This window comes from Arachis hypogaea, chromosome 8 (genome assembly GCF_003086295.3).
Source record: "Arachis hypogaea cultivar Tifrunner chromosome 8, arahy.Tifrunner.gnm2.J5K5, whole genome shotgun sequence".
Lineage (NCBI taxonomy): Eukaryota > Viridiplantae > Streptophyta > Magnoliopsida > Fabales > Fabaceae > Arachis > Arachis hypogaea.
Window position 1 is genome coordinate 5148120 of NC_092043.1, and position 16694 is coordinate 5164813.

A 16694-nucleotide genomic window follows, 5' to 3' on the forward strand; every position below is an offset into this window, starting at 1 on the left:
AATGGATGACCTCTTAACTTATCCGACCTCTTGTGGCAAGAAAGGTCCAACTTTACTTATCTAAAATAAGTAACTGCCTTCCTGTTCATACTCTGGACCAAAGAAGGAGAATCACCACCCACTAAAAGGCGGTTGGCCAAAAGATAGTGACCTCACCCACGAAAGATAAGATAACAAACTTATCTCAAAGGGAGCTCATCAAAACACTACTATAAATACACTGGAGCACCCAGGTATACTGATACTCCAATTATACACAAAAAAAACCTGCCTAAAGCCCGTACTGACTTAAGTATCGGAGTCTCTTGCAGGTACTGCCCCCCTCCGGTGAATGAGGATCAGCAGCTCCTCCCACTCCAATAGATCGGGCACGCCAGTCTCGACCATACCAGAAGGTCTCGTCCGAGATCGACCTCTCCGTTTCAGGTAACCCCTGGAACACTTCCCGATCTCTCCTACTATCTCTATCTCCACTTAAAGATAGATTCCAGTAAACTCTCAAGATAAAGGGAATGGTCATCCACCAACAAAGATGGAACTACTCCAAAAAGATAATTATCGATTCTACTATAAATACACTGACACCCCTCGGGTATAATCATGTTTTAATATACTAAAACTTGCCTAAAGCCCTTGCTAACTTAAGTATCAGAGTCTCTTGCAGGTACCACTCTCCACCTCCTCATGAGGAACTCGGATGGCGGTACCTCAGCACAAGAACAAGTCGGATGTTGCCTTAGAAAGAGTCTGGATCTCACATCCAGGCCTAAATCACTGTTTCAGGCAATCCCCAAAACACATAGTGTTAAAGGAAGTTAGATACCGTAGCGTGAGAAAGAGGCCATGGAAAAGATTTGCCGTTGAAATCAGAGACCCATTGAAGAAGGCAGGGGTTCGGTGGTGGTGTTGTTGTTGTGTGACAATCAAAGTTTGGAAAGAGAATATTTAAAAGAGAGAGGAGAATGGTTCAAAAAAGAGAGAGAAATGATAGTGATGATGAATGGATTTTAGAAGTAAAATTGAAAAGAAAAATGTTGACTTTATGTTGATCATAAAAATTTTAACAATAAGAATAAAATTAAAAACTTATAAAAAACGTTAAGATAAAATTAAAACGAATTAAATATTAAAGATATTTTAAAATTTTTTTGACAATAGTAGAGATAAAAACATACTTTATTCTATATAAATAGTTAATTTAATGATTAATTTTGTATGTACACGTTATATAGCCTATTATTAATTAATAAGTTCTAACTAGTACATATATTTTTGTGAGAGCGCAGCAATCGTATTGTATGAGGCGGAGAAGCTATCAATAGAATCGTTGTTGTATATTAAGTGGCAACTAGAAAAGTATAAAGGATGTAATAAGGTGTTCTTTTGTTGTTCCGACGAATCTAAGCTCCACCCTATCAAACCACTTTGCACCACTCTTCGCCTTTCACCACCTTCATCCCAAGAGGTTACCACTCACCACTATCACTATTTTTTTTAGCTGAAAACTTACGTACAGTTAATTTTTTGCAAAGTTGATAGTTGAGAATTATTAGAAAATAATTTAGACAAATCTATCAAATTATTTAACGATTCTCAACTATTAACTTCAAATAAAATTAATTGCACATGATTTCTACCTCTTTTTAATTACTTTATTTATTATACCTTCGAAATTAAAGTAAGTCCTGTGCATTCTTTCAATGCTTAATTTGGATGAACTAAAATTAAAACAGATTCTTCGGATTTTGGAACATATCGGAGAGAAAGAAGGCAAACAATTATCACGGGGCTTACTCAATAAGATTATTTTCCGGTCAAGAAACAATCTCCGCCAAGCCATTCGTTCATTGGAAGCAACTTGCCGAAATAAGTAAGTCACTTTCAAATATAACAAATTTTAGTAGATTACCTTTTGTGAACACATTATTTTATATTTTTAATATAAATTTTATATTTCAATATAAATTTTATACCAATAATTTATTTAGTTGCAAACTTTTAATAATATACATATAACATAACTATTTAAGTAATTTTATAAAAATGCGATTATATATATATATATATATATATATATATATATATATATATATATATATATATATTCATGGATAATTTTTTAACTATATTTACAAAATTCATCTTTATTTGAGGTTTTTTCCTTTTAAATATGGAGCTAATCTTATTTTTAGAACAATGAATTTTTATTTTTATTGGTGATTTTATGCCAAATAAATTGTTTTTTTTTAATGAAAAAAGTTTTAAAAAAAAAGTAAATCAAGATATAAAATTTTGGTCTAATTGTCTACATTTAACTTTTAAATAGTTATCTTTGTTAAAAAAAAACTTTTAAATAGTTACCGTAATATTTTTGCAAAAATTTTGATCTATCAATTATACAAATTGTTTGTCAAATAAAAAAAGTCGTTTGTTATTTATTAAAAAAAAAGTTATTTTTATTACCTTTGTCATGTTTTAAAATTTTTTTAGAACTATTTTGTTATTTTGATCTTTCGGAATATTTTTGTCAATATTTACATTTTTTTATTTTTTATGATTTACTTATTCTTTTATAATTGCATCCAATTAAAAATGATCATGTCAATAAAAGTAAAAATAGTGTATTATAGAAATAGAGAGGAAAAATAGAATTATTTTAATTAAAAAATTATATAGAAAATAAACCCATAAATTCTAAAAATCACATGGCCTTGCTTTGGGGAAGGAAATATTTAGAGAAATATTTGGTTTTCCCGCTTGTGTATCCAGTTACCTAAATGACTAATTACTTTAATTTTCAGGGATATCCTCGGAGAAGAAGATTTAATTTTAACAGGATGGGAATATGATATTTTGATTATTTCCAAAAGTATGCTGGAAGAGCAAAGTCCAAGACAGTAAGTAAATCTGTGACTTCTGAAAATATAGTTTTCTGTATGTATTTAACTATTTATACCCGTGGCAAATGTTTGGTATATTAGACAACCAACTAAATAACAGAAAGAAATATAGTAATTTTCTGTATAAATTACTTCTGGGTAAAATAGAAAATAAAATATGAAATTTTAAATTTTACATGAAAATATAACAATAGAATAAACTATAACATAGCTTTAAACTCATTGGATACTTTTAAACATTTATTTTCTTGTATATATTATTTGCATTGTTTTTCTTCACTAGCATTTCCTCTTTATCAAATTGATTATAACTATACTTTTTATCTCTAATCTTTTTAAAAAATTTCAAAAATACTCATATATTTAATTTGTTTTAATTTTATTTTTAACGTTTTTAATAATTTAAAATTTATTTTTTGTTAACTTTTTAACAATCACTTTATGATTTTTTTTTAATTTTATCCCCTCATCTAGGACTAACAATAGGTAGAGTATACTTTAAACTCTATTCTAACTCTACCCGCAGGTTAAATTTTTTTTTAAAACTCAATTTTAACCTTACTTGCACTCTAAAATTCTCAACCCTACCTTACCCAATCCTATCTACAGAAATAACAAAACAATCATAAAAGATGCACAAAACAAGCACATGCATGTTGCGGCTGCAAAAAATCAAGCAAGGTTTAGAGCACAAATATACTGCAAATCATCAAAATTCATAACTAACAAACACAAAAAATACAGAATACACCTTCAGCACAATAAATTACAAAGAGGGTGAGGTTATCCAACCTGAAGTGGAGGAGGAGGGACAATCGACGGCTATGTGACGATGCTGTTGACTACAGATGACGGCTTCTATTGAGCGAGCGATGCAGATCACAGAGCAGCGGACGAGGTGGGGGACGGCGTAACAGACGCGAATGGAGACGAGATCACAGAGCAGCGGCGGAGAGGATAATGGACACCGCGAACAGGGAGAATGACGCGGTGAGAAGTGACGGTGCAATGAACAGGGAGAGTAGCAAGGAGGCGTTGCATCGACGCCGGGTGTTGCAGCGATAGAGGAAGGAAAAAGAACTTAGAGTTGCAGTGATAGAGGAATGAGGAAGAACTAAAGGTTTTCGAGTGAAGAGAATTTGAAAAACGGCGAACCTGTGATATATGAATTTTTTTTAAGTTTTATTTTGATTGTAGGTTAACTTTATATAAAAAAGAACAAATGTATTAAATTAGCAATTTAAATGATTAGCTAAGTAGTTACTTTGAAATTTTTCAAAAAAGAGGTCATGGGTTCAATACCCACTTTCTTCATTACACATAGCACGCACCATACTCTACCCTACCCGCAGTGGGTTGGGTAGGCAACCCTACCTGATTGAGTTGGGTACCCGCGGATAGAGTACATGTTGCTAGCCCTACCCTCATCTCTATACCCATTATCATCACAACACTTTGTCCATCAAGTCCCCTAAAATCTTGTTAGCATTGCCAAGAAAATACATCATTGTTGTTCTCAAGAACACTCTACTAACAGTACTGCGTTTCCAAAACAAGAAAACTCTCGTTCAATTTTAGCACCCTCTGTACCCATCATCATCATAACACTTTGTCCGTCAAATCCCCTAAAATCTTGTTAGCATCGCCAAGAAAATACATCATGGTTGTTCTTAAGAACACTCTCCCAACAAAACTGTATTTCCAAAACAAGAAAATTCTCGTTCAATTTTAGCATGTACATGGATACTTCGACGATGAATGTCATGATGAAGATCACTACGAGACAATAAATCTTGGCAAGGATAAATGACTTTGAATAAAGATCGGCAGTGTCACCTTCACCGGCCTCAGCATCATTGTTGTCGTAACCATTGTGAGCTGAAGCAGATAAGATGGGGAGAAAAAGAAAAGATAAATCGAGAAGAAGACATGGCGAAAAAAAGGAAAAAATGAATAATGAAATGAATTTATATTGAAGATTAATGTAGCGTGAAAGGAAAGAGGGTTAAATAGAATCAATAGAGGAGTTATTGATGAGCGAGTTTTTGGGAATTTTGAATTTGAAGAGTTCTTTGACAATTATAGTTAATAGATAGAGATAGAAATTTGTATTCTTGAGAGGGGGTAAAATTAAAAAAAAAATATTGATCATGAATTGACTGTAAAAAAAATTAATCAATAGAATAAAATCAAAACTTATTAAAAACGTTAAAGATAAAATTAAAAAATATATATATTAGAGATATTTTTAATTTTTTTAAAATATTAAGAACAAGGTATACTTTATTCCTGTTTTGTTATCTTTGAGACAATATTATATAGTTGAATATAAATAAAAGCATGTTTCTTCAAAATCAACTCTTGAAAAAAATTTGAAAAAGAAAAATGTATTGACCATATATCAATTTCTTTTTATCTTTAGCTTTGAGGCAATGTTTAGCTATAATTCTACTGTTAAAAAAGAAAATGTTTAGGTATAACTCTTCTAATTGTGTTCTTTTGTTCAAAATAACATCACATACACAAAAGCAGGAAGCAGAAAATATCTTTCAAATTGACGGTGACAAAAAAAAAACGGTAAAATCAAATATAAAGTCCTGCGATATACAACCACGTGCGCCATTTTTTTTCTAAAGTCATTAGAAATTTTATTACATTGAAAAATCAAATAAAAGAAAAGATTAGTGTCCGAAAAAAAAGGGGTAACACACAACAGAGCTTCTTTACTCATAGAGTAGGTTTCTTCAAGAAGGAAAGTAAACTAGTTGTGAGTTGTGACATTCTCTTCGCCGATTTTTGTTGTCCTTTGATGTTCTCTCTCACCAATTTTCACCATTCCCAACTTCTTAGATTGAGGTCTCTTGAAATAGCACTAGCTAATACGGATTTGTCCCAAACACTAATGTTTTCTCGACAAAAAATCACTTTACCTTTGGATGGGTCTTCAATTTCTAGATGCTCCTCTACATATCTGATTTTGAAATTGACTTGGCAAGTATTCCAATGGCTGTACCCTGAGGATACTTTATAGTTACCAGGGTTGTTATATATCCACAAAGCTATTTTTTCTCCTTTCTCAATGTCTATTTTCAAAATTTGATGGGTAGTAACAGGACTAAAGTTGGCTCGGATGAGTTCTTGCTTCCACTCCCCCGATGGTTCAATAAGTTGTCTCACCCAAGTTAGGTGTCATATGTGCATTCATTACCTTGAACTTGAAACGGGAGTTGGTTTTTCAACCAAGGATCTCCATGATTTTAACAACAGTTTGCTGAGACTATCTATTTTGTGTCTTTCTCCAAAATTTTTCTCCTTTTAAGGAGACTTTTCTAGGCCCAATAGGGTCTTACTCTTAGTTGTACCCCAAAAAAAGAGGTGTATCTAAAATATTTATGGTTGTACATTTTATAAAAGAAATTGCTGATTCGTTAATAGCAAGATTGTGAGACCGATCGGTCAATAAACCAGTAAAATAATTGGTTTAATGGTTTAGAGATTTAATCGGGGTTCAATCGATTAATTAATTATAAAATGAAATTATTAAAAATTTAAAATATAATTTAAATAATTTAATCAGATTCTATCATAAACAATATTTTCATTCAAATTCAACAACCAGAATTAACAAAGCACCATCAACAACTCAAATCCAATAATCAGAATCCAACAAATTAGAAAAAGAAAATGAAGGATTGAGGATTAAGGAGAAGTGACAGCAACAGAGGCCTTGAAGAGAGCTACAGAGAGGGGGGGGGGGAGAGAGAGAGAGAGCAAGATTAGAAGAGACGATGATCGACCGAGGCGATGAGAAGAGGAACGATCCGAATAGACGACAACCGACCGATGGCGACGAGGAGAGGAACGATGAGAAGAGTGCGACGATAAGATGGTGACGGTGGCTGGGTTTAGGATTTCTCAAAGAGGGAGAGAAAAGGAAAGGGGAGGGGAGGGGTGGGGTGGGTAACTGGGTTGGGTTTTTATATATATATATTTATATATAACCCGGCTGATTTTGGCAGTTCTCTAAACTGACCAAATGACCGGTTTTCAATTAACCCACTCAAACCAGCCAATTCGGATCGATTTTCAGAACATTGGTTAATAGCCTCCAACCTTGCTTAACCAGCATAGCAAGGTAATGCTTTCAGATCCTTAAACTCCATTCCTCCTTGTTTTTTGTTCTTGCTTAATGTATCCTAGCTTATCCACTGCATCCGTTTCTCATCTTGTTTCTGACCCCACCAAAATTGCATCGTTAGCTTATGCAATTCATCTAGGAAAATGTCTTGCAGCCCAAACACCATAATGTATATATTGGAATAGCAGTCCCGATCACATTTATTAGAATCTCTTTTCCGCTAGCTAATAATAATGTTCTATCTCTTCCAGCGTTATAGCTTCTTAAGCAATTTTTCTTTAACAAAAAAAATGTCTCTTTATTAAATCTGCCTATAATTGACAATAGGCCCAAATACTTATCTTGCATACCCACATTAGGCATCTGTAGTGCTTCAAACAACTCTAATTGAACTTGTAGAGAGGGATTTTTACTGAAAAAATAACCAACATTTAAAATTAATGACTTGTCCACTAACTTCACAATAATGTTGGAGAATTTGTATTAGGTTGTCACAATTAGTCCTGGAAGCCTTACAAAAAGGAAGAGAGTCGTATGCAAATAGGATATGGGTAATGGGTAGGCATTTACTATTCAGCCATAGCCATTGGATTAGGTTATTTTATTCTTCCTTGTGGAGCAGATGGGATAAACTTTCTGCACAGATTAAAAAAGTATGGGGAGAGGAAGTCTCCTTGTCAGAGCCCTCTGCTTGGTTTAAAGAAACTAGTCGGAGAACCATCCACAATAATAGAATAAGATGTCATAATCACACACTCCTTTATCCACCTTTGACAAAAATCTAACTTCTTCGTTAACAACCATAGGAAACTCCATTCCACCCTATCGTACTCTATGCTCATCTCGATCTTCAAAGCCATATTTTTCTCTGATGGAAGATAAATGGTAGTTAAGAATTGATCAAAAGATTTTTCAATTCAATATCGTAAAGTATAGTCCTAACCGACAAAGTATCCTCAAATCAAAGTTACAAGAGTGTCACAACAATCCAATCAATAACTGGGAGTAGAATCCCATGTCGTTCTTTCAAGGACTTGCACTAAAATGCACATTGTTGGTTAGGAATTTTGGGGTTTTTGATTGCTTACAAAAGAAGTAAAATGACAAATATATAAAAGCAATAAACAACTAACAATTAGATTAAGATAACTAGAAATATCAAGCAAGCATTGTCTAACTAAGAAGCATGTATCAAGATAACTACAACTAAAAGCATATAAGAATAAGAGATATGAAATTAAAGTGAGAGGCCTAAGAATTCAAAACTAGTAAAGGTGAATAACAATAAATCAATATAAAGGTCTTAGCTAGGAGAGAGAATTGAAGTTTCTATCCCTATTGTCAACATCAATTGTGATGAGAATTGTCTATTGCTTCCACTTAGTTATCCTCTAACAAATGAAGGAAAGTCAAGTGGGTATAATTAACTTGAGTTCACAAGTCCTAGCCAACTCCTAGTGAAAGACTAGCTTTAGTGAAGTTCAAGCTAACAAGAAACTTCCAATACTCAATCAACCATAGGCTTTGACAATTCAAGAGTTTCCAATACTCAATCCCAAAGCCAAGAATATAAATTTACTCCATAGTTATAAGTGACATTTCCTCAAACACTTGGTGAGCAAGAATAAAAGACATTGTAAAATTGAAAGAACAATTCAAATTAAACCTACCCACTACAAACGACTAACAATAATAAAGCAATTAACAACAATAAACATGAAATTCTTCAATGCATTAATAGAAATCAATCTTAACAAGATCCAAACTCAAGATTCAAAGTAACTAGAATAACAAGAACACTAAATGAAATTGGAGAATAGAAACTACAAATTAAAGCAATCTAAAATTGAAATTAACAAAGATCTAACCAAAGGATCCAAGTGAAATTGAATTGAGAACACTAAATCCTAGAGAGAAGTGAGAGTTTCTCTCGCTAGAATTCAAAACTATCTAAACTAAAACTAATGGGATGTATGCCTCATCCTCCTTCACTCCCAACCTCTAATATGCAGACTGGGCTCGAAACTGGGCCAGAATTGAACTCTGAAATCGCCCCTAGCGTGTTCTCTTTAGTGAGGCATGTGCCACTTGTCACGCGTATGCGTCGGTTGACTGCTGCACCTAGTCACGCGTACACGTCAGCCAGGCGCATGCGTTGGTACCAACTTCTCAATTCTTCAATTTCTTGTGTTTTTTCTACTTTTGCATGCTTCTTTTCCATCCTTTAAGCTATTTATGCCCTAACACACACATTACGATATTGAATGACAATAAGAGAGGATTAAGAATTAGCATTTTTAAGGCCTATGAAGCATGTTTTCACTCTTAAGCATAAATTAAGAAGGATTCATAAAACCATGCAATTTATATGAATAAGTATGAGAATAGTTGACAAAATTCACTCAATTCAATACAAAATAAACCATAAAATAGTGGTTTATCAGTCTCACCACCCACTTTATTCTTCAAATAATGTATACATTCGTGAGCAATCAAAATATTATCACTAATCAGTCTACCTCGAATAAAAGCACTTTGGTTCTTACTAATTATCTTATTCATGTAGGTTTATAACTGATGAACCAGTATTTTGAAAATAATTTTATAGAACATCGAACTGAGGGTAATAGGCCTAACTTGATTCATGTTTCTTATTTCTGAACCTTTGGAATGAGGTATTTTTGTGTGGTTGAAATATTTTAGCATTTTTCTCCCCCGAAGAAATTCTTAACTGCCCTTGTCACATTTGCTTTGATGGTGTACCAGTAGAATAGAAAGAATTTGGTCATGAAACCATCCTCACCAAGGGCTACTTCTGCATTAATTGAAAAACATATTTACCTCATCATCAGTAATTGGCTTGATCAAATTTCTGCTCCTGACAGCACTGACCTTTTTTTCCGAATTCTCTCAATAGCAACTATGGATTTTTTGGAGACCCATCCTTGAATAAGTCCTCAAAAAACCTTTGAGCTCTCGCTCCAATAGCTTCTGGTGTGGTGCACCAATCCCCATTCTCATCTTCTAAGTTCTAGATTTTATTCCTTCTATTTCAATCCTATTTTTTTGCATGAAAAAATCTGGTGTTTTGGTTTTTCCACCTTAACATCTAATTCAGGACTTCTCCTCCCAATCTTCCATTACAAATGCCTTAGCTAGGTCTCCTTCCAACCGTAAGGTTGTGTTTAGTTATGCGGACAGGACAATAAGAATATAACACAAAAGATAAAGACACAAAAATTAGTGTTATTGTATTTTGTTTGGTGATAAACTAAATATAAAAAGAACAAATTATGAAAGGCAAATTTACTTTTTTTTTCATATAAAAATTTTAGGAAGAAAAATATAATGACAAAAAATATAATTATAAAAAATAAAAGAAAAAATTAAAAAATAAGTTGTGTCCCTTATTAGTGTTTGTGTATCTTTTTTGTTAGGAATAACATAAAATACATTATTTCAGTATCTCTAGATACAATGTCTTTATCTATGTCTCATCTACCAAATATGATTTTGTGTCTCTATGTCTCTATCTCACTGTCTCAATAATCATAAATTATAAAAAATTAATTAATAAAATTTTAATAAAGATAATCAAGTCATAAAACCTTAATCAACTCATTCAACTTATTTGTTAAATTTTCAAAGCATTCCAAATCTGCAAAACAAACATCACCTACTCAATGTGACTCAACTATGCAACTGGACCAGCATAAACAACATTCACAACTGCTCTGACAAAGCAGCAGCAAAACGAGACAGCCACAATAACAATAATTGCAACAAATTCAACGACCCACAATAATTCAAGGTAGAGAAAACAAGATAATTGGACTAACAGTAGCTCTAGTGATCCTTACGGATAAGAATAGAACCGGCACAAATAAGACAGAGATAGGACAAGTGACAGTAACTCCAGTGATGATTTTTTGGCAACAATAGCGCCGCTTCCTGAAAACTAAAAGCACAGCGACGTAGTCTCCAGCAAAAGCTGTGGGAGACGACAACAGCTTGGCAGCAATAGGAACAAGTTCACCCTCGAACCTCTCTCTCGGGACCCTCATGCAACGACAGCATTCTCCGATGTTGGCTCAGACAACAATGGCGGCGATGGCAACGGACTCAACCCTCACCAGCAACGGCGATGGCCATGACAACAATGAGACATCTATTCTTCCTCTTCTCTATGTCTCTCACTTTTTCTCCTCTATTCTCGTGCTCAACGGTGATGACGGTGACCAAGCCCACCAATGCCGTCCCTGTCCCTCTCTTCTTCTTCCTTCTTCCTGTGTTTCCCTCTCGATCTTTTCTCTCTCTCGTTCTTTCTTCTTTATGTGTGTTAATAAAGTTAGGGTAAAAAAAAGGAAGTAAGGGTAATATAGGTATTTTCATAAAATTAGAGGGTAGGATAGTAATTGAAAACCAAATATAATCCAATAAAATTACTTTAAGAATAATATTTGTTTATCAACTTACTAATTAATTTTTAATAAGTACTCTAATTTTAAATTAGAGATAATTCAATTAAATTTCTTTTGGTTTATAAAGTTAAGCTAAAAATCTTAATTATTCAAATTAAATTATCAAATCCTTGTTATTTCTCATTAAACTAAAATATAATTGTAAATATGCAAAAAAGCTTAATTCGTATAAAATTTATATGAGTTTTAATTAATTCAAACTGAAATTATGAAAATATGGTTAAATTAAATTTAGTAAAATATTTTTTTTGTAAATAAAATCATAGACAAATAAATAAGTCTCAATTAATTTATTATTTAATTTTAAAAAATTAGGGTCTTAAAATTTTCAGCTTAGTGATTGTTTATGATTTGGTTTGTGCTATTGGTGGTGGTTGATATTATAACTATGGGTTAAAAGGTTATTTGGTTTAGTCTGAAAATCTTCTTTTGGTGGCTGAGATTGTCTGTTGTTGTTGTTTTTGTCTTGCTGTTGGTTATGGTTTATGAAGGTTTTTCGGCTGTTATGGTCATGGATAGATAGTTCAAAGAAGCTATTTAGTAGGCTTACTGGTGTGGGTTCCTTCATTGATTGAGAATTTTTTTCTTCTGGTCTTTTCAGGTTCAGACTTTGTTTTGTAGAATTATTTAGGCATATTCCATCAGCGAATAGTAGTGCTTTTCTATCTGCATTTAAGGACTCCATCTCCTTAGGTGTATTATATATTGTTTGATGAGTTTTGGTGAGCCTCTTTCCACCCTAATAACATTAGCTTCATTGTCAAAGAAGAACTCCAAATTGCATTGAGCACTACTTCAATTGTTTATATGTTGAAGCCTCTAATCCTCTTCTAAAACAATAATCTCCTCTTCCTCTACCTTATTCTCACCATCTTCACTACTCAACAAAGGCATAGAGCTCCTCTATCTCCCTCGGTTTTCCATCTCACCCTAGCATAACGACTAAACTCTAACCACTCAATTTTGGTAAAAACTCTCAAAATCATAAGAGGGTACAAAAAACTCTATAAACCCTAGTGGCCTAGTGAATACTCTTTAATTCAACAACGTGTGTAATTAAGAGATGGAGTACTTATTTTGAATATTAATTGGGAGTTCTAATCATTCTCTTAATATTCAAATGATAAAAACTATATATACTATTTTTTGAAAATATAAAAAGATAAAAAATTCAAATATTGTATTTATAAGAAGATAATTAAAAATTAGTTAAGATCTTTCTTTTATAAAATATAAAATAAAATATTACATTCTTGGCATCATATGTCACTATAAGATGCACACTAAATAGCGGCAAATTTTTATACATTTGTGACGGTTTTAAACCGCTGCAAAATGACATAACGATAGTTCCAGAAAAGTTGTGATTTAAGGGATGGAGATTTGATTTTGCGGAAGAACCGCTAGCACAATCACAGCTATTTTGGTTAGTGGAATTAAAAAAAAATTGTGACAGTTTTGAAACTGCCGCAAAATTGTGAATCTTTTTAAAAAAATGCAACAATTTTGAACCCCCGAAATTTCATACATGAACTTAAAAAAAAGGCTGATTCATTGTTATTTTGCTCATTGCTTCTTTTTTTTTAACTACTTAAGTATTTGTTTGCATAATAATTATATTTTAAACACATCTACAAAAGATTGTGATTAAACATGTCGAACAAAGGACAGAGTACGATGGCTATATTACTATAACACCAAGTGATAATAATGGATGAAAAATTACAAATTACTCACAGTACTAGAAACCTTTCATTTTGTGATGAATATAGAATTGAAAACCTCTTTCAAATTGTTGCAACCTATAACTGTCATATTTTTTAGATCTTCAATTTTTAAAACCTTTTTAGCTTGCTTTAGTACAACACAAGTTCTGTAGCCTAGCTTTGCCATCATGTTTATCTTTTTCCTTATTCTTGGGACCTGTATCGTCAAATAATTAGACTGATAGATTACCAAGTTGACCTGATATATAAATAAATAAATCAGATAACTAATTTGTTAAAATTTGATTTAATATACAAAAGTAATCTATAATTCTTGAAAGCTTCAGAAAAAGGTATTGTTTCAAACATCTTTAAAGAAAATGAAAATTATGAAAGCTAAAGATCTAATAGAACAAATAGATATGATGTCTTCAATTTTACTATAAAATGATGGAACAAATAGATATAATGTCCTCAATTTTACTCTAGGATCTATGGTTCTAGTTAAATTCAATCAAACTCTAGTGAATAGTTTAGGAATGAAGTAATAAAAATTATTAAGTCTAATTTATTTATAGTTTTATATAACTAATGAGTTTATCACTTATCATGTATTTGTGAGTTTGGTTTGAAAGATTTTAAAGAAGAGAGAAAGACTTTAAAGAATTTAACCCTATTTACAAGTTTTATTATTTTGGAAAAAATGGTTGTGAAAGGTTTTACTAAATCTCTAAAGCCTTTATTTTTTTTATTCTCCTAAATAATTACAAAGTTTTTATTATCTTTTAATTTAAGTTATTTCTTTTTATATAAGTTATTGTATTGGTACTACAAAAGATATTAATTCTAATAAATTATTTGAGTATTGAATAAAAAACATAAAAAATTATTTTATTTTTATCTATTTTTAAACTCATGGATAATAGAAGATTCAAAAACATGAAGATCCATTTTAGTAAAACTCTTTTAGAGTTGTTTATGATTTTGAAAATTACAAACACCTTGGTTTGTGTTTGGAAAATAAAAAATATTATGTATGTGTTTGTGTTTTTAGTTTTTAAAAATCAAATTTGTTATTGAAAATGAATATAAAGATATTTTAAATTTGAAAAGTCTTATATAATTTTATATATTAATGAGTATCTATATTTATTCTTATTATTTATCATATTTATATTTATTAAAATTATTTTAAATATTTTAAATAATTGTATAAAACACATATTTTTATAACTTGTACTAGTTAACAGTTATTTTTATTTTAACTTATTAAATATAACTGCCAAAACTTTTGAAAATTTATTAAAAAAAACTAATTTTATCAAAATACTTTTAAAAAGTCAAAATTTTATCCAATCAAATCTAAATTCTTTATTTACTTTTTCTCCCTTTCTCTCCAAATCCTTCAACATGATTTCCTTTCGCTCATGGCTACTAAATTGCTACTAAACACTCCTTTAGAAGCTAGATCTCTTGGTAACCTCATGCATAACTAGTGTTGGTTTAAATTGATTTTTTTTATTTAAAAAATAATTTTTTAAACAAATAAAATACTTTTATTTAATTTAAAATTTATTTGAATATGTCTTCGAAAAAAATACTTTTATTAAAAAACATAAATTATTTTTTTTAAAGCTAACAATACTTTGCTTTTAAAAAAAAAATAAAAGACATTTTTAATATTTAATTTTTTTTTAAAAAGTCTATCCAAATATAAAATAATTTTTGTCTGTTAAAAAAAAATATTTTTTAAAATAATAAAAATAAATATTTTTTTTTCAAAAGTCAATCTATACTAACTCTTAATATCCTCATTTATGGATATACCTGATCGAGAGTGGGTGTTAAATTAGTAACTAATTTGGGTGTTAAAAATAGTTTAACAATAAATTAAATATAAAAAAATAAATTATAAAAGTTTAATTTATTTTTATTTTTTTACACAAATTTTAAAAAAAATATAATGATAAAAAATATAATTATAAAAATTAATAAGAATAATAAAAAAATAAAAATAATTTATGTAAGTAATATCTTTATTTTTTTATCAAAAATAACACAAAATATACTAATTTAACATTTTAAAATTTAATGTCTATGTACATATTTTATTTTTCAAACATAATTTTGTATTTCAATATTCTTATTTCAATGTCCTGTGCTTATAAACAAATATAACTAATGATCATTTATTTTTAAATATTCTTTATATGTATTTTTTTATTAATTAAATAAATTTTAATTTTTTATGTTTTTATATAAATAGCTAAAATTTAAAAGGTAATTTATATTACTAATTAGATTAATCATATTTTCTAAACGGTTTTTAAATAGACTACATTTATTTAAAAAAAAGGATTAAATACTGACGTTCATAATTTATAACTTTATTTATTATCTCTTGTAATAGGTTATTTTCCAAAGAGCATTATATTTATTACTTTACTAGAAACGCATGTATTCATCACAAATATTAGAGTAATTTATATCAATAAAATGAATGAAATTAAAAATTATATTGATGTTCTAAACATAAATAGATGACACGCCTATTTAATTTATAGATTAAAGTATTGTTTTTGTCCCAATGTTTTGGGATAAGTTCCAAAGTTATTTTTAATATTTCAATCGTCTTATTTAAATCCCTAATGTTTTAAAATTTTAATTCAATGTTATCCTGCCATTAGGGATCCGTTAACAGAATTGACGGTGGGACAAAATTGAGACGATTTTGAAACATTAAGGACTTAAATAGGACGAAAACGTTGGGAACAAAAATGATACATAGAAATAAATTTTAGTTTTATTTTTCAATAATATCAAGTTTTTACTGTACATAGTATTCAATTATTATTTAATCACATCTAAGTATATTACACTTAATCACATTACTTTTATTCTAAATAAATTTATTTTTTTATAATTTTATACTTAAAGTTATAAGTTAATATAAAAATATAAAAAAAATTAGAATGAAAGTAGTGTGATTAAGTGTAATTTAGTTAGATGTGATTAAAAAAATTGAATATTATATACAGTAAAAAATTGATATTAGTAAAGGATAAAATTAAAATTTATTTCTATGGATTGTTTTTGTCCCCAACGTTTTCATTCTATTTAAGTCCCTAACGTTTCAAAATCGTCTCAATTTTGTCCCGCCGTTAATTCTGTTAACGGATCCCTAACGGCAGGACAACATTGAGTCAATTTTAAAACGTTATAGACTTAAATAGGACGATTGAAATGTTAGGGACAACTTTAAAATTTACCCCAAACATTGAGGACAAAAACGATATTTTACTCTAAATATATGTAAATTGAATAAGTATGATTTGATTTACTTCCCGTATAACATGTATATAGTAAATCGAATTAGGCTTATTCTATTTACTAGTTGTACAGATTATTAACACTTATATATGTTTTAAAGGTAACGAAGAATAAGAAATACTCCCTATTTAAATTCAAA

The 16694-nt window shown here is 30.2% G+C and overlaps 1 protein-coding gene across 1 annotated transcript in view; it reads left to right on the forward strand.

The window, feature by feature from the left end:
- LOC112705776 (replication factor C subunit 3-like) overlaps positions 1 to 16694 on the forward strand; it is a 56013-nt gene that overhangs the window by 31805 nt on the left and 7514 nt on the right. The window contains exons 5-7 of the mRNA XM_072200078.1: positions 1287 to 1465; positions 1734 to 1870; positions 2802 to 2897. Of these exons, the coding sequence (XP_072056179.1) occupies positions 1287 to 1465; positions 1734 to 1870; positions 2802 to 2897 (412 nt within the window). The remainder of the gene's footprint in view (positions 1 to 1286; positions 1466 to 1733; positions 1871 to 2801; positions 2898 to 16694) is intronic.